This window comes from Dermacentor albipictus, chromosome 1 (genome assembly GCF_038994185.2).
Source record: "Dermacentor albipictus isolate Rhodes 1998 colony chromosome 1, USDA_Dalb.pri_finalv2, whole genome shotgun sequence".
NCBI classification, from domain to species: Eukaryota; Metazoa; Arthropoda; class Arachnida; order Ixodida; family Ixodidae; genus Dermacentor; species Dermacentor albipictus.
In genome coordinates, this window is record NC_091821.1 from 177,231,787 (window position 1) to 177,254,335 (window position 22,549).

A 22,549-nucleotide genomic window follows, 5' to 3' on the forward strand; every position below is an offset into this window, starting at 1 on the left:
CTCGCTTCTTCGCGTCTTTGCTTTTTTGTGTTTTTTTGTCGGGGCTGTCTTTTTTTATTTTTTTATTTATTGAAGGGGGTTTCTAACGATTTTGACTATCATTTCGTACCAACTATATGGCGCTGCATACGACAACGAGGGCAGAAGTTCGGGCGCGATAGAGAGTGGTGCTCCGGGTACTATATATATATATCTATAAATACAGAAAGGTGGCGCTTCTAGTTCGCATTTACTGTCATGTTTCGTCACCGCAGTATTCAATGTATGTTGTTTGGCTGAAATGAGTTTGACTAAATCACTCTAAAAGGTCTGCGAGTGCCAGAGTTCCAAAAATGTACGATGTGACTACGAAATGCCGAAATCGCTCTTTGATTTCTTTTCTGTTTTTTCTATGCGGAATATACGGGTTATATTGCCGCACCGTTCTGTCGCTAATGTTGTTCATACCCTGTATTATATTCTTGATAAAGTTAATTATTCCTCAGAATTTTGAGAATGACGGCCCATGGACGAACAAATGTCACGAAACAAAACATCGACAGCGCATGCCTTTTTGTGTTAAATCTTCTCAGACTTAAATATTAAAAGTTCGAAACGATAACATAAACATGAGCATTGCGTAATTTTCTTAGCGCGGCTGCGTACTACCGCAGGGTTCGGCCCACGCAAGAGACCGCGTTCCTACCAGAAAGCTGGCCTTCGTGCGTGGCGTTAGCCGACAGCGTTTCCCGGTAAACAATGCGGTTGCATAAGCGGCAGTTGCCGAGAAGCGTGAGAAGCAGTCGGGGATCTTCGAACGCTATTGGGTTCCGCGCTTCAAGGCGAAGCTTCTTGCGCGCCCTCCAAATTTTTCTTATTCATCGCAAATTTCGTGGAGGGAATTCTTCCCCTCACCGTCTGACCTGTTCTCCCAGGAGTGGACGCACAATATGGCGCGCGCATTGTTTCGCGCCCCGCGTTATGAAGAGCGGAGAAGTACGTACGCGCGCGGCGTCCTCGAGCAGGTGCAGCGTTCCTTCGGCTTCACAAGGCAGCGGCAGACAATGTGGCTGATGGCGTCGATGCGCGTCGCGCGGCGCCTGCCATATATATAAGGTGGCCAAGGCTGCCCATTACGCCTGCCCCTCGGTGGCTGTCGGAGTCTGGACTGTGTGGCGCGTTCGGGGTTCCGCGCTCTGCCGCGGCGTAGAAGTGGGCGACTCGTTCGCGGGGGAAACCGGAGCGAGGCTGCTGCCGTGGACGTGCGGCGAGGCCGGGCCGCGCGGCCGACCCGGCGCCCGCTCGAGACGGCGGGAATCGGTTATTGATGAAAGGGCGTCGCTGCAATTGCGTGCCAGTCTATAAAGGCCTTCTTCACCGGCGGCGGCGGCGAACCGCACGTGCGGCCCGGGAAACAGGGTCGTGCGAGCCGGTGGCTGCGACGGAGGCGTGATCGCTTATTAGGTTGCCCAGCGGAACGCCTCTCCCGTGGATCTCTTTAAGCTTTCATGCTGTGTCTGCCTTCGCGCGGCGCCGCCTCCCAGGCGCTGCTCGGCCGGAGTCCCAAGTATGAACGCGTGGGTTACGAAAAGAAAGAAACGAAAGAAAATTGACGTGTGTATGCTCACGCGTATGGGTCCTTTCCGTGCCCTATAGTGATGCGACGTTTTTTCGACTTGGTCATGTTTAGCTGAAAAAAAATTCTCGCATAATAATGGCATTGCCAAACAGCGTATAACTGCTCGTTTCGGTTTAAAAAAAAAATGTTCTTGTTTTGGTGAAGCTCTAAAGATATGACTTATCCCTGTTTCCAGGTGAAGTCATTTTCTTTTATATACAGAATTAAATGATATAGTCATGGTGTTATAATAAACTAGTATCTCAAGGAGTCGATCTGACCACAAAAGTCAATTGTGTTTCGAATAGTTACGTATTTCAACATTTTCTAGTGCAGAAAAAAGTGCAAAAGATTGACTGTCTTGAATTTTTTTTCTCGAGATAGCTTTAACTCTGCGGATAAAAAATATCACATGCACTACAAGCCCTCTGCACAAACTTTATTTAAGTATTACTTCTGGCCAATCATTCTTAGCTGTCCTTCCAGGAAATAGTTCCAATTACCGTATTTTTCGCAAAATGTCTCCTTTTCAGGGTCGAAAATTATGTTTATCTGAAGAAAGAATTGAATGAAAAATAATACACATGTCACAGAATTATGTTTACCGACATTTTTTGATGACAGCACAGCATGATCTCCGTATTTGTTTGTCGCTGTTGTCCCTCCACAGCACCACCAATGAAGAGTGATTGTGTACAAAGGAGGGTAAGCAGATGACGCTGTACTGACTGTTGCATGAAAAAGAGCGCCAGATACAGGACTATTCCTGCTTAATCGCTTGCTTGTTTACACTCAAACTTTGCACAGAGGTAGCATTTTGCAATGAGTTCACTTTAATATTGCGTTTGTGGCCAATGCTTACCAACTTCGCCCACGAGGAACTAGGCAGTCTTCAACTGTTGGAGATGGGCCCGTATAGTTAAATTAAACTAAAGTACGGGGTCTATGCGTGTCAAAACCACGATCTGATCATGAGGCATGCCGTATTTAGTGACTGCGGAATAATTTGGACCACCTGGGGCTCTTTAACGTGCGCCTAAATCTAATTAGGCGGATGTTTTCGCATTTAGCCCCCATAGAAATGCGGCCGCCGTGAGCGGGATTCGATCCCGCGACCTCCTGCTTAGCAGCCAAACACCATAGCCACTGTAGGGGTTGGAGGACGGACTCCGGGATGATAGCCAAAACTTGGGAGGATTTATTCTACATTATTTACAGGGAGGTGAGCGTCCAGTAACATTTGTACAGTCATTACGGGCCGGCAGCAACTCGGACGCTGCGGCCCGCGGCAAGAAGTTCGAGAGAGGTGAATCAGGGAATCAGGGAATGCTCCAGAATGCTCAGGTCTCTCTGGAAGGCTTCTTATAAACCCTTCGAGCACTGTAAGTCACGTCATGTTTGACCAATGGGAGAGTCCGCTCCGATGACGCCACTTTCAGCCAATGGTAGGCGCCCGTGTCGCGGTGTCACACCTGGCGGCTCTCTGCGGTCTTGTCTCGCAGACTGGCAATGCACTTCTAACGAGGAGAAGGGGAGGGCTGCTCATGCTCCATTGTCCGAGCCCCCCTTCTAATCCCGGCGGCGCACGAACTTGTTGGCACGTGAACTTGTTGCGTTCAACTTGTTTGCTCGGCCGCTCCTCTGGAATGCGCTTTCCTGCTTCTGCATTCCTCAATTAGCTGTGCTGCGTTTCGAAGTGGTTTGGGGAACTCGAAGTAATCGCAGGAAACAGCTCCATATCTAACACCACTAAGCAACCACGGCGGGTGGACCGTATAGTTCATTGAGCATTTCAAGAGGAGAGACAAGTACGACGAAGCGAGTTTCAGAAGGTTCGAAATCTTGAAGGCGTAATGCTCTCTACACTTCGTTATCATCTTACGAGTTGGGGGAGTTTGCATCGGTGACCTTATCGCGTCACCACAGTAAACTGCCTGCACTAGGCTCAGGCTGCATGCTTCCTGTGTTTGCGTAAGACGTCAACCCGCCGCGTGCCTCACCATTTAGGGCGTTTACAGCTGCAGACCTGTTTCCCACGTAACAGCAACGTTGAGAGGACATTTTGCCGCGCACGAGACCTGGCAGAGGGGCAGTAAAATGGTGCGATGATTAGGGCTGGACATCGATTGTAAGGCTTAAACCGATTAATTGGGATCGTTCGATAGATTACTTAGTATATTAATCAGATTTGTGGGTTTACGTGCGTGAGCTACAAAACGAAGTGAAGCTTAATTATAAGCTTGATCTGGCGCCCCACAATATGGTACACGCGAGGTTCTTAGCGTGTCACCGGGCCTTTGTGCAACGCCCACGCGCTAGGAAGCGCTGCCAGAGACTCGATTTTCCCGACGCCGGCTCCAAGTGCAGCGCGTATCGGTAGTTTTCATCCCGAGAGACGCACACAGGCGCCGTCTTGGAACTTTGTAGCTCGATCTTTTGTGCCTGACCCTGGTGTTGAGCATGTGAAATGGGCACGTTGGTTCCGAAGCTTGCTTGATTTTGATCGTTTGACCTCTACCGATTAAGCGCGATTAAATCAATAATCATTTAACACCATTTAACACCACATCTGTCACCCAGCCCTATAGCACTGATGACATCAAACAAAGAAGCACGTCATGGTTGCACTTACTTTCGCATACGGCGATGGACCGTTTAAAAAGAGAATATACGTTCAGTATTTGGTTTCCCTTCTGCCACTGACGATGGAAAGTAACCCGTGTTTTCTGGGTATGTGCAATCTCAGTGGAATAAAAGGAAGTGTCCCTTGGTTCTACAGCGTTCGATTACATTTTTTTCCTTCTATCTCTTCATTTATTTATTTATTTATTTATTTATTTATTTATTTATTTATTTATTTATTTATTTTATTACCACCCTGTTTGTGGTCTATCCCCCACAGTGGGTTTGTGCCATTAAATAATGAATCTTCATCAGCATCGTCACCACCATGACTGCTGATCCGACCACCCGCTCGTCCACAGCGTGGTCGGACTTCTGGGAAAGCCCTAGCACCGACGATGTAGTCGTCCACATATACCCTCATCGGAATCAGGTCAGCGCTCAGTCTCTCGCCCTCCCGAAAGGGACTTCACGCCGCTTACAGCGCGCTGGTCATACAGGCGCGTGTACTGGCATTCAGGACACTGCATTTGGGCATCATGTTGGGAGGGTGCGGTGCATAAGGTCGTTCATGCATAGCGCTCGAGAAGTATATATTCCTTCGCCGAAGCTCGGATAGTGTAACTCGAGCAGCTAAGTAGCGATCGATCCTTATCCAAAGTGTTAAGTAAACTTTCCCACAAGGCAACAGGCTGACCTAATAGCGGCACGGGCACTTTTTAATTGGGGGGCTGCGCAACCTGTGTGTTTCGTCAGGTGGAAGATGTCGACGTGGTCGGCCGTATTAACATCCCCCATGACGGAGTGATAACTGATTTTGTGAGGTTGGCACGAGAGGGTTCAACTCCGTCGGCTTTCGTGCGTAAGGTAAGAAGGCATCACGAACCTGTGTGGAATAAGAATGCGTCTAGCGGGAAGGTATTGGGCGCGAGGACATACCGTGGCGCCGCCTGCCGCCAGCGCATGACGTGAAAAGTTCGGTCACGTGTCGCAGCGTCTAGTCGCGGCGCCGTCGCGCGGGCGTCAGTTTCCGCCGTTCTAACGCGGAATTTCGATCGTTTGTAGGAGTTTTACGCAAGAGCCCTTATTCATTGTTACGATTCTAATTTTCTCTATGGCTGCATCAGAATATGCGGTGTCTTTTTCCGTGCCAAGTTCGGCCAGATTTTCTTCAGCGTACTATGGGGCAGACTTACAAAGCACAGTACTTTCTACAGAAGCTGAACGGTCTGTGGCAAATTTTATAGCCTGTATACGGTATATGTACAAAACCACACACTCCATGCACTACTGGGAAGCAATAGAATACATGAAGGGAAATGCGCAACAAAATGCAGCCATTCATGCGCGGGGCACCGCCGCATAGTGTCGCGTGGACCTTCGTTATTTTCTTGGCTTGAGCATGAAAGAAATCTTGCCCTATATGTTCAGGGTCATATTTTATTTTCCTACTGTAGAAATTACTAACTTTATCTACTATTTATACCATGTACTAGTCAAGACCTTGACTATTTTCGCTGCTGGTGAAAAAAAAAATCAAATATTTTTAATGTATACATTCTTTATCTCGGAAAACGTCATCACCAACTGCAAGACGGCTGCCTCTGGAACGCTGTCCTTCTTTGACAGGAAGTTAACTTACTGATAGCAAAATCTTGAGGACGGATCCTTAACCTAATCAGGAGACCGAGCAGAGCTCTGTCCAGTTTATTTTGCGCGGACCACGGCTTGTCGCTGCATCCTAAACGAACAATGCGACCAGAGCAGAGCAAGTCCCGGTCATTGGGAGAGATGAGCGTATTAAAAGGTGTCCAGAAATCCCTGGGCATTCTTTTTCGCAGCTAATACGGCAGTCATTGCTACTCAATGACAACGGACAACGTTTGTGGCCAACCTATATAGAATGAACCTCCTGAATCGCCGCATAAAATGGCCCTTTCGTCGCCTCGTGCGCTTTCGCCGGGGCGTAGCGATGTCACGTGAACCAACTTTCGACGTAAGAACGATAGCAGCGCCGGCGCTTCCAGTGGTGGCCCTCGCGCCCAGTACCACGTCCGAATGAAAAGTGCACGTGTAAGGGATGGGCATATACGTTTATCAAAAAAAAAAAAATTCATCTAGGTGTGCCACTAGCACCACCTCGTTTGCTGAAATCGTTTGGTCCTACAATCCTGTATCGTTTCCGCGCACTAAATATCAGTTTTTGGTAATCTTAACGCATCGGTCATTATTTTGATTTGTTCCGCATGGGCTGCCGTCTTTCCTTGATGTGGTTGTGGCCTTCTGTCGCACCCGGTTTGAGCTCGGCATACTTGGCCGATCCAGCTCCAAAAGAGCAACCACACCGAACTGCATCGATCCCCTCGACCTGCAGAGCTAAACTTTGAATTTTCCGAATTTGATGCTCAGTAGAATATAATCGCCGACCATTTGGTGTCACCTGCCCTGTACACACTGTATATATTGCTCTCTCAGCAGGCCGTCTGATTGCGGATGGCCTGCTACACGAGTGTAAATGCAGCGCATTCTTCTGGACTGGCAAATAGCGGCGCGTCTAAATGCAATCACCGTGTTACAGAATTATCGAAGCGGAATCGATACTCGCTTCTCTCATGTACCAGTAAGGTCCAGGGTTACGATGTCTCGACCACGAGTTCCGCGCGCAGACACATCGTCCTTTCTGAGAGAAACAGGCTCACTCACTGCGCTTCGGTCTTGACATTGCGCAGAAACGGCTTCACAGATAATTTTCTGGACATGTGCGCATGGGAGCCCCCATAAAGGGAAGTCGCAATACTGTCGAGCGGGTGTAATATGGCGCTTGCGTATTTCGTGTGCGTATTTCGGCTAAAGCGTAGAGCCTATTGATTGCTTCTTTATCTTCTTTCTTCTTTTCCTTTCTTTTTATTTCTTTCTTCCTGTTTTCTTTTTCTAACGACTCTTTGTTAGTGGAATTTCTGGTCCCTCACACGTACGTTGTGAAACTACGTCAGCGTTTCTGCGGAACCCATGTCTATGCGTAACTTCACCTTGCGCCATAAGTACTTGTCGTGTTCCACCGCTCGTCGTGTGTCCAGACACGTCGCGAAAAGCGAGCGTTGAAGAGGCTTCGCGTCTAGCCTGTATATACAGACGGCGACAAGAGCAGTGGGCGTTGCAGTGGGACCCTTACGAGGCTCGTTGGAGGGAGTTCCGGCTCGCCAAGCTGTGGCTGCTCCTGCCTGTCCTCATGGCCGTGTTCGTTGTGGCGTTCGTCTCGGTGCTGCTGTTCACGCCCCTGTTGAAGCCCAGCGCCGTCCGTCGACGAGACATCTTTGTGAGCGACTCCGCGGCCCGTGTCGGGTCGTCGGCCGCCAGCAGCGCGGCCAACGCGACCGCGAGCGCCGTGGAGGACAGCACGTCCGTCGATTCGGACAGAATGTCTACCTTTGTCGTAGAGCTGAGGCCAGCGCACTTCTGGCCTAACTCTACGGTCGGGCCACTGGCGTCACTGGTGGTGCATAGCGCCGCCAGCAGTGCGCGTAGAAACTCGTCGTTCTAGTGCTGTCCGTTCGGTGACAGGAATGCAGGGGTCTGAGTAATTATATCGGCCGCAGTGATTTGGGCACTGTAAAACACGTCAATTATAGATGTTTGACGCGTTCTCTTTGGTGTTTGTCAATGGTGCGTGAAGCGTGCTGTTTTATGTAAGCAAATTCATCTTCAGCGAGATCTATACATCTATAATTTTTTTGTGAATTGCGAAAAAAGAAAAAAAAATGTGTGTGTGTTTGGGGGGGGGGGGGTCGTGTACTGAGGACACTAAAGAGATATATTAAGTAGATTAAGCTGATAGAGTGTTCCTTTCCTAATGGCGTCTCCGTGTTGTTGGTAGAAAGGGGTTGATTATAGCGGAGAAATGATGACCAAGTTTCCATAGCTAAATTTCGTACCCAAGCTGATGAACCCGCCACGTCAATATGCAGTCGCAAATTTTATAGGGTTTTGCGTATTTGGGTGGTTCTTTATTTAAGGAAAATGGCTAGAAGTTATCAGATTGAGTAGCTTTTTTTTTTCATTTCGAATACAATGTAAGTAGGGGTGTGCGAATATCCGAAACTTTCGAATAACGAACCGAATGTTGTCCTATTCCATGAGGTCCTCGAACCGAATAGTCACCATTCGAAAATCTGAATATTTTCCGAATAGTTTTCGAATACAATACGTCTTCGACTGCACACGATCAAACATGAAATTGACGCGAAAATGCTCATCCCATCCACAGGAGAGCGCCGCACGTCGCTCAAACAGAAAGACTTTTCCTTCTCAAACATGCTCACTCGAAACAAAATGTTTTTTAAACGCGCCATTCGGCAGAACGTATTGTTTGGTACTCTTTATAGATACAGCGCATGTTTCCTTTAATCGGATTAAGTATGAATACGTTTCACTGCAACCTACTTCATACAATAGCGACACCATCTGCCACGACCATGGGTACTATGAGAAAAAGTGCCTGTTTTTGTGTCGTTTTGTCGTGACCGCAGACAGCACACATTTCTGATTTGGTCGCGAAGGTGTACACAAGTAACAGCCACCAAGGCTGCCTTTGTAAACATTATATATTAATGCATGCCCCCTTATCACCGAAGAGCCCCGAGTTTGCGAATTAGCTGCTTAGTTGTTACTTATGCTCCCTTTGTGTTTTTAATAAAGCGTGCTTTATAATTTGCAGTGTAATGACAGACGCTTTCTAATATTGTAATCACCGGGGATATGAGAATTGCTTCATATTTGAGGTGAGAATGTTCGACATTGTTCGCAAACTATTAGAAAAATATTCACTATTCAATTCGATTTTCTTCTGGCGCTATTCGATTCGTCTTGGACTCGGTCTCAAGAACTTCGCACTCCCCTAAATATAAGTCTTGACTGTTGATAAACGTGCAAATGACCCCAGAGGCTGTAAAACTTCACGACGAAACGGAGATATGGCGCGGGGATGCCAAGATGGCGTCGCCACCCTTTTTCCGTTTCCGTTTTCAAGGTTTCACTGTAACGGTAAGACGGACACATGTATTTGATATTCTGCATATATAATCAGTCTAGCTTAACCTATAGGCCTATGCTTTTTTAGTATACCTCTAAGGGTGTTCTTTCCTTCTGACTGTTCCTCTTCAGCTCTTCAGCGTCTAAAGGTTTAACGCTATTGTGGGCTTTCGCTAGTAATTGTTGGCTCGAATTTTATTGCCGCGTTACAGTGTTTTATGCATTATACCGAACGCTTTACGAGAGACCAAGCAACTATACTTTAGTTCTTGCAAATTATAGTCACCCGGACTCTTAATATTTCTTTCCCCTTTACTTCACGTTGTTCCTAAGCTCATCAGAAGTGCAGCGGCTTGATAAACGTGCCACAGGCTGAATTAGTGGCCCAAGAGATGAAGTCAAGTGGAAGCGGATTCATTGCCCTGTTTCTTGCAGCCTATAGAAGTTTTCTCCCGCGCGCACAAGATCGCCTCGTACAGCTGTTTTGTCGATACCTTTGCTTTTCTTTCAGGCCAGTATTCACATAAAAAAGTTCTTACGCTGGAACTGTTCGTAAGAGCAGTTGCCAGCCAACCTTGACGTTATAGAAATGATATTGTCTAAGACAAATCGCCTGTATGTGGCAAGCAATCGCAAGCAAGCGCATGTCCTCGCATCTTTCTCTGCGTTGTCGCGTGCCTCACCACACCAGGAGAACTGTTCAGAGTCGTGCCCTGCCCTGAATAGCGAGCCAGATGCAGGTATTCAAACGAACCTTGCTCTATGCGAGTGCCATCCAGACTCCGCGTGCGAGCTTCACTCTAAGATGGCAACGCCGTTGTCAGCACAAGTGAGAGGCAAGTGTTGCAGAGTGTGCCGGCTCATAATGTTTGGACCCCAGCGCCAAGCTGACACATTGATCGATCAGGAGGGAGGATCGTGTTCAATGCTTGTTTCTCCTGGCGACGCGCTGTGGAATTGGAGAAACGCGTCCTTGACGTGGCAACATGCGTGCGTTGCTCTGACTGTGCGTGAGTCGATGAAACGGTGACGGCCGTGATGGAATCGACCGACCCGCTTCATAGGCTCGATTGGTGGCGGGCAGCAACGACAGCTGTTTCGTGCCAAGCTCCCTCGTGCTTGACCTTTCTCGCTCGTTTAGATTTCGAGCGGCAGTAGTTTTGACAGAGACGAGCAAGCGGCCGGAACAACCGGAGATTTTCCTGTCGTTCTTCTCGGCTTATGCGCCACTGTCGTCGCCTGCGGGAAACTGTACAGCTATATTAATGCGTTCGTGAAGGCCCCCAATGGACGATTTTATATGCTCTAGCTCAAGACGAATGGGACGAATATGAGAGTGCAGCTTATAAGTGCAGCGTATAGGCATTGTCAGTACCCGCGTAACTGCGTGAATTGCGAGATTATTTTAATTAATCAGCTAGAAATTTGGAACACTTAGCCTGTTTCCGGGATGTCCGCCATTCGCGGTAATCCAGATTGTAAAACCTGAATTTTTATCTTGACGGCTCTATTTGTGACTTTTCTTTTTTTCGAGCCCAGTTCTAGTCCATGAGCTGATCTACTCGAAGAGGCGGACATTACTTGCACAAAAACGGAAATGCATAATCGACTTATTAACAAAATATCCCAAATTACGTTTTTAACTAATTACCTTATGGCACATATTGCATTTTACGAATTCTAGCGGATGAGACTGAAAGGCATATCCACTTTCATTGTGTGGACGACACCATTTATGAGGTGTTCGCCGTCAAACTTGCGGTAAGAATGCACTGTCGTTCCACTTACTTTCTTAACAAAACGCCGTTTTATGCATTGAAGCACAAAACTAACTGGAATACCGATGCATTTCTCCGCAAAGTTCGGGAATCAATATCTTGAAACTGGTGTCATCCTGAGAATTCGTTCCAAGTAGATCCACCTTGCGAACTTCTCGGCTAGAATTTGTAAATTGCAATACGTGCCATAAGGTAAATAGATAAAAACTTAATGACTGATTTTTGTTAATTTGTCAATTACGCTTTTCATTTTCTTCTTTTTTTTGTGCAAGTGAAGTTTGCGTGTTGAAGTATAGACCAGCTCACGGGCTAGAATTGTGCGATATCTGCCACAGGAAATTTTTCAAAGTTTTAGAAAGTGTATCGCTGAAACACCCGGTATATGGAACTTTTCGTGCGAGTCGTTGTTTTCCGTGCATTTTTTTTTTTTTCGCATGCTCTCATTGTCACAACTTTCAAGAGATTTACACAAAATTCAGCCTGCAGAAACTGCTGAAAGCGTGACTCGAGGCTGGGTGAGTATAATATATTTCTTCGCCTTAGTTTCAGTTCTCGGAAAACGCTTTTGTTTTTTAATTATTTTTCAGCGCGCGGTTCGTGCTCGCAACTGCTATAGGGGGCTGGTTCTACGAAAACTTAGAAACGGTTCGCTTGTCACTGCGAACTCCTTCGGTGCAATTGGAGCAGCGCAGAGTCCTGGTGAGCTAACAAGATATATTTCGCCTATACTTGAGCATGTGTAGTCGGCACTGCACAACGGGAAAATCGGCAATTGTCAACTGCGTTTCGCGCTGCACTAAAGACATTCAGGTACCAAATCCGGCCCAAGGAGGTGACGTTCCTCGAGTACTGGGTTCCGACCACGCCATGACGTGCAAGGCACTGTTAACTCCCCATGGGGCTTCGCGTGTGACGCATTCACAGCGACCCACACTTAGCCCAGTCACCCCCTTCCGCCTACCCATTTCCCCAAACTGGACAAGAGCTATTTCTTTTTTTTATGTATAATTTTCTCTGTGCTTGCACTTCTTTATTTTTGCACATAAGGAAGAGTTTGCCATTTGTGAGACACAAAGAACAAGCAACCGGGAACTGCTCAATATATACCACCGTTATTGGATTTCAAAGCACAAAGGTAAGCCCTCATCAACAGTTAAAAATTATAAATGTGTCGTATATAAGTGTAAAACGCAGACGAGTCGACTATAGGCCCTATAACATAAAACTATTCCAGTATGTTCTTATTCCAATCTCCTGACGTCAAATATGCGTAACCGCCGACGCAAGCATCGGCCGGTCACCCGCAGGGTTGTCTGAACAGACCAATCAAACGCTCTCCTCGTTCATAGGAGGTCGCTTTTTTTTTGCTTGAAAAACGAATAGCATTGTTTACACTGAGCGGCTTGTCTTATCTAATTGGCTCACAAGAGGCGAGGAGCACGCTCAAGTGGAGAGGAATTTGATGGGGCAAGCCATTGGCACTGAAAATCGATAACCGGATAAAGAGGGTGGTGCCGGCGTTTGCGATTGGTCCGCTTTTTCTTAGCTTGCGGTGGCACTTCAACAATCGCGGCGGCGTGCAACGGAAGCTTAATAATGACGCTAAAACGGATCCTCAGCAAAGAAGAGTTGGCAGAACGAGGTCTTAAACGTGCCGAAATTTCTCGAAAACGTTACACGGCCACGCAAAAAGTTTTATTACGCGCAAATAAACCCCTGCCCTCCAGCAGGTGCGAGTAGCCAGTGCCTGAGCGATCGGCGGCAGCCATCTTTTATTCCTTTCGGAACGGGGCAGTTGCGGCTATTCAGAAGAAAATTCAGTTTTGTTTAGCATAATAACGCATCTTTGACGTGTACACGTCACTTTGACGCGGCGAGTTTTTGTGGTTTTGTGACGTCGTGTGACAGGCAGGTGAAGTGGGTGCAGCCCGAAAACTTTTGACCAATATAGCCCAGGGCTAATGGCGAAAAGGCGTCGAATCAAAAATAACTATTTTTCTTTGGTTCGGCCGAATCGTACATAATCAGCGTGTACATTTCACATCAGATGTGGAGCTATCGCGGTTTTCCTGACGTCGCGTGACAGACAGGCGAAGTGGGGTGGTCCAAAAATGTTTTTCACCAGTCACGGAGTTGCTGATTGCCGAATTGGAATAGAAGAGTTTGGAATAGTTTTACGTTATAGCGCCCTATATTTTGAAACCCTTGTTTTCTACTTTTTCTTCTCTCTCTTTTTCTTAGAGCAATCATCGCCCAGCAATGCCGGAGCTTTTTTTTGCTTTTAATTTGGAGCTCATCTATTTTACTTAACCAAGATTAAGTAAAAGAATTGGTGTAGTGTAGCTTTATTTAATTCGACGCTTAAACGGGCACTAAAGAGCGACAGCAGGCTAGTTTAGATAAATGGCATGTTTTCTTTGAAAACTATTTTCTTTTGCGTTACGGGAAAATTTTGACTTAAATTAGTAAGCCCCACTTGCCCGTCCTGAATTTCACGCCGAAACCTCGCCCCAGTGCGTCGGTATGACGTACGGGGCGAGGCACGGGATGAGTTTTCTCACTTGGCTAGCTCGACTGCTTGGTTCCTTTGGAATGCATTGTAGGCCCCTTTTTTTTAACGGTAAACGGTTATAATTATTGACGCGAGCAGACGCTGTTAGAATTCATGTAACGGCGAAGCAGCTGCGTGAAGTGCGAGGTGGCATCGCGACCTACCTTTTGTTTTGTTCTTTCCTTGCATTTATTTCATGCCTTCTCTCACGGCGAGAGTGGTCGCGTTACTATTTGCAGAAGCGTAGATTAGATTGCTAATATAACTCCGCTTAGTCATCATATTCAGCGTCATCAATTTCAGTCATCAATTTTCAGCATGAAAACAAAAAAAATATTAACTTCAAATTTTAAACTAATATAGCCTGAAAATTGATGTAAACGATTAGTATTCATTTAATATCTCATTCGTAATTCATAAAATTCCACTTACGTTTTCTTCCCTTTCTTTTACCTACTGCCGCCCGATTCATGACCGATCCCCCGTATATCGTTGGTCGAGCCATACTCACAGGCAACAAACCCAAACCAAACCGAACTGGCATCCGCGTCTCGATCAACGCTGCACGCCCACCGCGCAAGAGATGAGTCCAGCTGAAAACCGCCCTCGTTTGTCAATGCCCGTCTAAGGCATTATGTATTTGCGACGTGATAGAATTGTTAAAACCGTACGCTTGAAACCTCGTGGTTGTTGGTTCGATGTCAGATCTGCCAGTTTGGATATTACGTACGTAGTCCCGTGCCTGAACCAAAAGATGATGTTTGAACCAACAGAAACGGCCCATTTCATCACTCATAATTGAAATGAAGGAGTTGCGTATGCATTTGACGGAACGTTTGACAAGAATCTAGGATAGGAACGTATTGTAGCTCACATATGCGGTGAGGAAGTCTCCATTTACTACTATTGCCGTGACGCATTTGCACGCACCATTCCCACCGTGAAAGTCCTACGGCAGGACCGGCCACGGCGGCCGCATTTCGATGGGGGCGAAAATGCGAAAACACCCGTGTATTTAGATTTAGGTGCACGTTAAAGAACCCCAGGTGGTCGAAATTTCCGGAGCCCTCCACTACGGCGTGCCTCATAATCAGAAAGTGGTTTTGGCACGTAAAACCCCATAATATATATATATATAATATATACGGCAGGACCTTACGTCTGGCTCTCTATTCCCTAAGCGATTAAATCAGCAACGTTGGAGATTCTCAACGGGGTCTAGTCTGGCGAATAAGTAATGAGACGACAGCTGAGAGACCGAAGAGAAAGAAGGGAACCTCCTTGCCTCTTTATGTCGCAATAGCATGAATTAGCTTGTGAAACCGCGCGGTAAACTCTGTCGCTAAGCGCACGTCTTGCAGACGTCTCACGAAGCGACACCGGTGACATGACGTATATATAACATCACGCCTACCATTGCGATTACGGCCGACTATAAGTAGGAAGTGAGCACGTGTGAAGTCGCCAACGATGAGGCTTTCCAAAGGCATACGCGCCCAGCGATCGCAGCGGTAGCAGTCAGACTGCACTGCATATGTGCTGGGTTTACAACTCCATCGATAAGCTCAGGATGCAAAAATATAAACACTATTCCCTGCAGCCTTCTGATGATAACGTTTGAGCCATTTGTGTAGAAACTCTCGCTAGACTGGAAGACCGAAGAGGCAAAGCAGCTCAACGGGTACGTATGATACAATTAGACGCGTATAGTACTTAAAACTATTTGCTGGATTCGTGATTCATGTTACCAGCACTAAATGAAACGGGACACAAATGAGCACCAGTGTATGCGGTGTTTGCGTCTTCTCTTTGTGTCTAGTTTGACTTTGCGCCTATATGACGGGACTCGCGAAACTCCAACAGATATACCTTTTACATGCGCGCACAGTATACAGCGTATTCAAGGAAACTTGGTGCTGCAGGCAAGCGTGTCATTCGTGCGCGTGGAACTTGAACCGTAAACTTAGAGGACCCATACGATTCAACCACTGTTACCGTACTTTTTTCGATTGCCCTCAACTAACTATATGGGCCATATATCGCTGTATAGGCGCCAACCGCGCGGTGTCTGCCTTCGTTTCCCAATATTGTGACCGCGGATCACGTTTTGATCAACTTTCCGCCTCATACAATGCTCTCGCTGCGCACCGTAACTGCCCTGTGCGATGGCACCTACAAACCAGGTGGCTTCGTGCATCTGCCTTTTATAACTACGTATATCGACGACATGTGCGGCTCTTACGACACCGCCTCCATCTGAAGCTGCAGGCGCACGTTGGGAAGCGTGCACGTGGTCTCGTTATGCCCTTGTGGTACTCCTACCCGCCGCGGCTGCAGCAGGTCGTCGTCGTCGTCCAGTCTGTCCTCCGCCTTCCCCTTTCCTTGCTCACAGGCGATCATCAGTGTCGAGCTTGTCCTCGATCGCCTGATGTTTAAGGCGTCCCCGTGACCAGCTGTAACGCCGTCGTGTAGGATTGATGGCGAGGTCTCCCCGAGCTTAGCTCAACACTTGTGCTCGATCCTTGAGCCTTTGTCACAGCTGTCACGTCCAAAGGTTCCGCCGAATGTCTTATCTGCTACACAATCCCATATTTCGTTGTAATATGCTGGATGATTATTTTTTTATGCTTTACGAATTAAAAAAAGAAATGATTGTGGCAGATAGGACAATTATTGTCGTTGAGCTGAATTATTCGAAGAGGCGGACGTTAATAGCACGAGAAAATGAAACAAATATTGAACTAGTTGCCAAAAATTGACCAATTAACTTTCTAATTAAGTTTCTTTAGGGCACACATCACACTTTACGAACTGCAGCCGGTGAGTTTGCAAGACGCGCGCATCCACTTGAAATGAATTTCCAGGGTGACACCAACTTGGAGATATTAGTTCCCAAAGCGTGGAACGAAATACATTGGCGTTCCAGTTACCTTTGTGCTTCAACGCATAAAATAGCGTTTTGTTAAAAAAAGTAAATGGACCGACATTGCATTTTTACGGTGAGTTTGATCACATGCGCGTGGTTGACTCAGTTCAGGGGTGCGATCGGAGGGGCGCGTTCATTCGGTTACCGGCGCGCGCGATTGGCCTACTCCGCCCCCGACGTCGCCAGCCGCGGAACGCGGCCACGTTTTTGATGACGTCAAAATGACGACACGCTCCTTTCAATCATCTTGCAACCGAGCACGTAGTCTCCTAGGTGCCGAACGCGACGGGAGTTGGGAAGTTTGGAGCGATCACACGCTCGTACGAGACCGCGGCTTCGCGTGGCGCGTCTGGTTGATTGGATTGGATCCGAAACGGTGGCTTCGGTCACGGAATGGCACGTTCGGATCCAATACATAGTTTAATTGGAGAAAATGGCGCTTGCGATGGGAACTTCGGTTGTTGCATTGGCGTTGCTTGAGGAGGAACGAGAGCAGTGGAGGCGCGAAACGCGTTGGAAGAAATGGCAGAAAGCGAATTCCGGCGTCGCTTTCGTTTCTCGAAACAAATAGTGCTTTGGTTGTGCGGCGAACTCGACCCCATCATCGGGTGCCAGCGAGCCACTAGAATGTCGTTGTTGCCTCTTGAAAAGTGTGCCACTGTTCCCGTCGTTTCTTCTTTCTTTTTTTTCTTTTTTTTTTCTCGCTGTGTACGACACCACCTAGGGAGGACGCTGAGAAACTAATAGTTATAAATTGTAGTAGTCACACTTATTACAAGTTGAAGACGTGTTTAAGCTTGAGAAGAAAAAAAAAACATTTTTTAGATAAAGATTTCATTCATTGGAAGACGAGAAACATTTTGTTTTGTAGTATACTGTCTGCAAGCAGACGACAAACGAGGGCAGTAAACTTCCGGGGAGTTCGCCGCTTGCCGATTGGCTGCTCTCTCCGCCCCATTCTCACAAATTTTGCATACTGCCACTTTGTGACGTTGCAGCAACCGAACAGAATGCGTGTCGAATAAAGATCTCCGATCGCGCCCCAGAAGACTTGAATGAGAGCACTCTACCATACGTTGTTTTTTTTAATCGTTATTTGCATATATGCCATTGCTTTGGTGCAACTATGCAAAAGAAGATTTTGTAAACAGTGCACTTGCGTCTTGCATATCTATTCCTTTCCTTCACCTCGGCACGGTGCGGTCGTTGACTTCGTTGCCTTTGTGTCCCGCCGCGTTTTCAAGGTTTTGATCTCTCTCTCTCTCTCTCTCTCTCTTCGTCTACTTCTTCTTCTTCTTCTTCTCTCTTTTTTTTTTCATTGCTGAAGCATTTTTATACCTTGGCGTCCTAGTAACGGCTTACCAACTTTTGTGATAGCACATGCGCCCGCTGCTGGAACGCATTTAAGCAGTCGAGTAGCTTGGTGCACTCGAATTTTTTCGATCTAGCATAGAAATGTTCATCGTGCACTTGGCTTCTATGTGCGCCTATTGTGGTAATGAAGTTGTTGATTGACTGCTGGTGTTTAACGTCCGGAAGCAACACAGTGCCTAATGGACCCCATAAATGAGGGGTTTATTCGTAAAGTTAATCATTGATGATTATTGATGTTACAATAAACGTCAGATTCCTATTGAAGCAAGAAAAAAATAGGGGGGAGGGGGGAATTGAGCAATGAAAAAAAAAAGGAAAGTGAGCTAAGCGACAACTTGCTGCCAGTGGGGCTCTACCACCAACCACTGTAATTTGCCTGCGGTGCTCTACCAAATGAGCTATGGCAGCGGCTTTCTTTCCGATCCACTTCCTTGACCTTTATGATATTTATGCACATTTATGTCGTAGTCGAAAACCTATCCCTACCATTATTCACTAGCGCCACTCATGACCGTATTGACGGACGCGGAACATCTATTAAACCGAAGTTGGACGCTATCAGCATACGTGATCGACTTAGACACGCGTGTGGCCTGATTCGCGTTTCATCAAAATTGAATCCAAACAGGTGTTTATGTGACTGAACTTGACAGAAAAAAAAGAGAAAAAAAAGGATAAACTGCGTACAGAAATGATAATTTTGGGGCCAACTGTAGCTCCTTGGTGCCAAAGTGAACTGGTGAAGCTAATGTACTGGCAAAAACCTATAAGTACTTGGCCATAAATGGTAGCAGTTAACATGCCGGCCTGACACGTTGAGCACTCTCACGAAGCAGGCTAAATTCTGTATTCTCTCCCCAACATTGTCTCTCCACTGTACCAGAGCTGTACCGGAGACGAATCTGCCGAGCCTCTGGAACTTGTGCTGTGTGGCCTTAGTGACCCACTTTCGCTCATAATGGGTTTCTCACTTTCCCCCCGCGTTGAGCTGTATGTATACGTGTAGCGCGCGCGGTATAGTGAAGGAGGGCTAACACCTGTGCTAACGTTTGCCTTGAGCTTCAGCAAAGCGCTGCTGGGGCAGCTATTGTAATGAAGTAGAATATATTAATATTCGTTTGTGTTATATGGCGAAGTCGCCTCCACTACCGCTGCAACGGAGCATCTGCACCGCATACAGGCGTGAGTGAATTCTGATCCTCCATTTCTTTTTAAGATAAAGAAATTGATTCTTAAAAACGGCACTGAATAAACAAAAAATCAAGATACTTAAGTACGTTTTCATTCTTTATTCTTGCGCTTCAATTCTGTACATAATGCGAAACCGGGCTGGTGTTCTGTCTTTTCCGTGATGCTGGTTGTGGAAGTAAAATCAGTGTGAAGTGGAAGCGACATTCTTCCTCAGCGCTCTCCACGAAGTGTTTAGCTGCTTGCTACACTTTTTTTTACATTTGATTTTAACGTGGCAAAGCAGCACGTGGGCTGTGAGAGACGGTGTAGAGTGCTCTGGATGGGTCTTGACAACACGTTAACAGGCACATTAGCACAAGCATGTTAACGAACTTCCGTTGGTTAACGTGCCCCCAAAACTGAGTGCACGGGTGTTCTTTTATTATTATTATTATTATTATTATTATTATTATTATTATTATTATTATTATTATTATTATTATTATTATTATTATTATTGAGTTTTAGAATAGGGGCCCCAAAGAAATAACGTCGAAGCCACTGCGCATGCGCGAGACGCAAACGGCGTTTGGGTTTTGCGTTGGGAACGCTATTTCACCGATTTAGCGGGAGCCCAAATAGCGGCCCTAAAAGCTTTGCGTCTGCAAACATGTCGGCCCCCATCGAAGCGACGGCTCTAACCTAGCACTAAACTGGGTTCGATTCGCGGTAACGCGTGAAGTTCGCAAGCTAGGAGAAGTGACTGCGGTTATCGCTTTCTCTCAACTAGCTTGTATTATGGAGATTGATTCATTAGACGATTCCGAATTTGATTGTGGATATTATGGCTCGTAGGCCTAACACGGCTAAGCTTGGCTGGTGGAAGCACGTAAAGTTGGTTTGCTCAAAACTAAGCGCAACTAATTGTTTGCTGCTTACAAAATGACCTCTAAATTGTAATTAAACGCGAATACACGCAAGTCAAAATTACTATTCCTATCATAAAATGGTATATATTATTTAATTATTTCTAATAGCTTTTCTTTGACGTCACGCTATATCCGCAAACGCAAAGCCCTATTCTAAAACTCTCTATTATTATTATTATTATTATTATTATTATTATTATTATTATTATTATTATTTCGCCCCCAGCGTAATGCGTTCCCCACGGCCAGCAATAGAACCTGCGACCTCGTTATCAGCAGGAGAACGCCCATTGCCACTGAGCCACCAGCGGCACGATTTTTTCTACATTCACCACGTAGCAGTTCTGCTAAACAATGCAACCAAGGTCTCCAGGATGGCGGTTTAGGCGAGGTGGTATTGCATGACGCTTTCTTTCAATTGGCGCAACTCAGAATCAGTGAAGTAAACAAGAAAATCAAGAAGAATTAGGAGAAAGGGGGAGGAGGGCGCATTTCATTCGTTAATTCATTCATTTACTAATTTCTCGTTCTATCTTGCATGTGAAATGGCTTTATCGACGGACATTAAATGTTGCGTCTCCACCTTGCCAGCCTTATTCACGTCGAGCAGGTGAAAAGTCATATACGGCGACAGCGTGCTGACGTTATCCTGACGCAACACACTGTGGTCAGAAAGTGGTCCCGTACTTGTCTGTTTTTGAGATAGTGCGTACTCCGCGGCATCAGGCTTAAGGATTGGGTGTCAAATAAAGTGCTCCCTCAAAAGGCGCGCGCACGGGATTCCTCGGCGCGAGCCGTCCCCGAGAAGAGAGCAGCGCGAAGAGCGCGCGCGAAGCCGGAAAGGCGCTCATTGCGGCAGCGTCCGAGAGCGCGGGCGCCGCGCGTTACAACTTTCTCTCCTTGGTTAACGGGCTCCTGTTGGCGCACTGCTCGCGAGGGGGGGGGAAGTGCCGAGGCGAGAGTGGACGCGGCGGCGCGATGAGAATCCGCGCCTCTAGGGAGAAAGCGTGGCTTTGTTTATCCCGATTAGGGAGAAACGCCTCGGGTTCAGGGAGGATGCCGAGGAGCGAGAGGGAAAGGCAGCGCTTACGACGATGAAGTCGCCAAAAAGGCGAAGCAGCCCTGGGGAACTCGGACTGGCCCGCGCAAGCGCTCTGCTGGCTCGCGCGCGCGCTGTCGCGCGCCTGTGTGTGTGATTGTGTATTCCTAGGCGCGGTGTAATTCGGCCGCGTGGGGATCGATGCGCGCTCGTTCCTGGCGGGATGCTGTTGCTAGGCGACCGTGCCCGGTAGGGCGGCGTCATCCGCTGCTACTTGGCGCCAACGCCGTCGGAGGGAGCGACCGTCACGCTGGCGTCGCGGCCAGTGCATGTGGCTGGAGAGAACACCCCACCCTCGTCACCCCTCTCCACAGCCGCGCCCAGACCGCAGTTCTAACGAAGGAGAGAGCCCGCGCGATATTGGCGCAACGGGTGGCGGCCTCCTCTGGTTCCAGGGGCACCAGTGCTACTTCTGGACACAACTTGGAGACCTTTCGCACGGTCACACACCACGATATAAGCGCCCCCTGGCCGGTGCCCGATTCCATGGCTACTGATAGTACCTGAGTAAATGGGCTGAGCTGAGTGATAGCTGATAGTAGCTGATTCCGGCAGGGTTTATCACCGAATTTGAGTCCGTGAATATGCACAAGGTAACTGTTATCACCGAATTCGTGTCCGTAAATGCGTGGAATGAAATTTTCCGGTTTAAGTATCAGGTTTAAGTGGCGATTAAAAACCATTCTATTCAGAACAGCCTTCGGTGTTTATAGCTTGTTTTGATGTTTTTGGTATAACTCCGATGTAGGTCTAAATAATGATACGCGGAAAACGAAAGTTCCGTTATTTTCCTGTGCTCATCTGATTCGATGTAGCAAGAAGCTACTACTACTACTACTACTACTACTACTACTGCTGCTGCTGCTGCTGCTGCTGCTGCTGCTGCTGCTGCTGCTGCTGCAACCGCTACTACAATCACAAATAAGCGTAATAATTAAAAAAAGACGAATATGATGAATATTGTTAATTTTAAATTAGAAATTAGAAGCGTATGAGTAGCTAAATGATTTTTAAACACACGTAACATGCGAAACTTAGCATTCTCTAAGTCATTTACCTATTATTCATCAGCTTACTTTTCGATCGAGATAATATGGTGTGGTTAGCGGCGAATACCGTACGTCAGTACATCTTACTCTAGGTGTACGTAGCACGGTGCCTTGATGTCCTCCTCGGCTCTGAGAGGACATCACGAGCGTCGACACCTCGCTTGCTGTCACTGCTTATATAGCCGGTAACTACGACGATCTATGCGTACTACAACGAAATTCGCGGCGTTGATAGATGACCAGTACAAACTGTAACAGTCGGCGTATCATCGCAGTAGGTATAGGGCAAGTGAACTTACTCAGCGAAACGTCCGTTCGTCAGCTTTTCTTGTAATGAAGCCCGTAATCTGTGAGCTAAATACTGTTGAACGCATGCCGGTTTTTATATATTTTGTACCCTTGAAACCAATAATTTGTTTTGCATCT

At 47.0% G+C, this 22,549-nt stretch overlaps 2 protein-coding genes across 2 annotated transcripts in view; both read left to right on the forward strand.

The window, feature by feature from the left end:
* The window catches only part of tna (tonalli), a 302,871-nt gene that overhangs the window by 32,853 nt on the left and 247,469 nt on the right, over positions 1 to 22,549 (forward strand). The gene's annotated exons all lie outside the window — the stretch shown is intronic.
* On the forward strand, positions 4,531 to 7,857 carry LOC139056105 (uncharacterized). Its single transcript, XM_070533988.1, has 2 exons — positions 4,531 to 4,652; positions 7,380 to 7,857. Exons 1-2 carry the CDS (start codon positions 4,548 to 4,550, stop codon positions 7,758 to 7,760), a joined length of 486 nt encoding a protein of 161 aa, XP_070390089.1. The 5' UTR covers positions 4,531 to 4,547; the 3' UTR covers positions 7,761 to 7,857.

Bases quoted from the DNA above. Each gene is read 5' to 3' on its own strand.
- LOC139056105 (XM_070533988.1), top strand. From the start codon at position 4,548: ATGACTGCTGATCCGACCACCCGCTCGTCCACAGCGTGGTCGGACTTC. The intron at 4,653-7,379 runs GTCAGCGCTCAG...TGGGCGTTGCAG, and splicing joins TATACCCTCATCGGAATCAG to TGGGACCCTTACGAGGCTCG.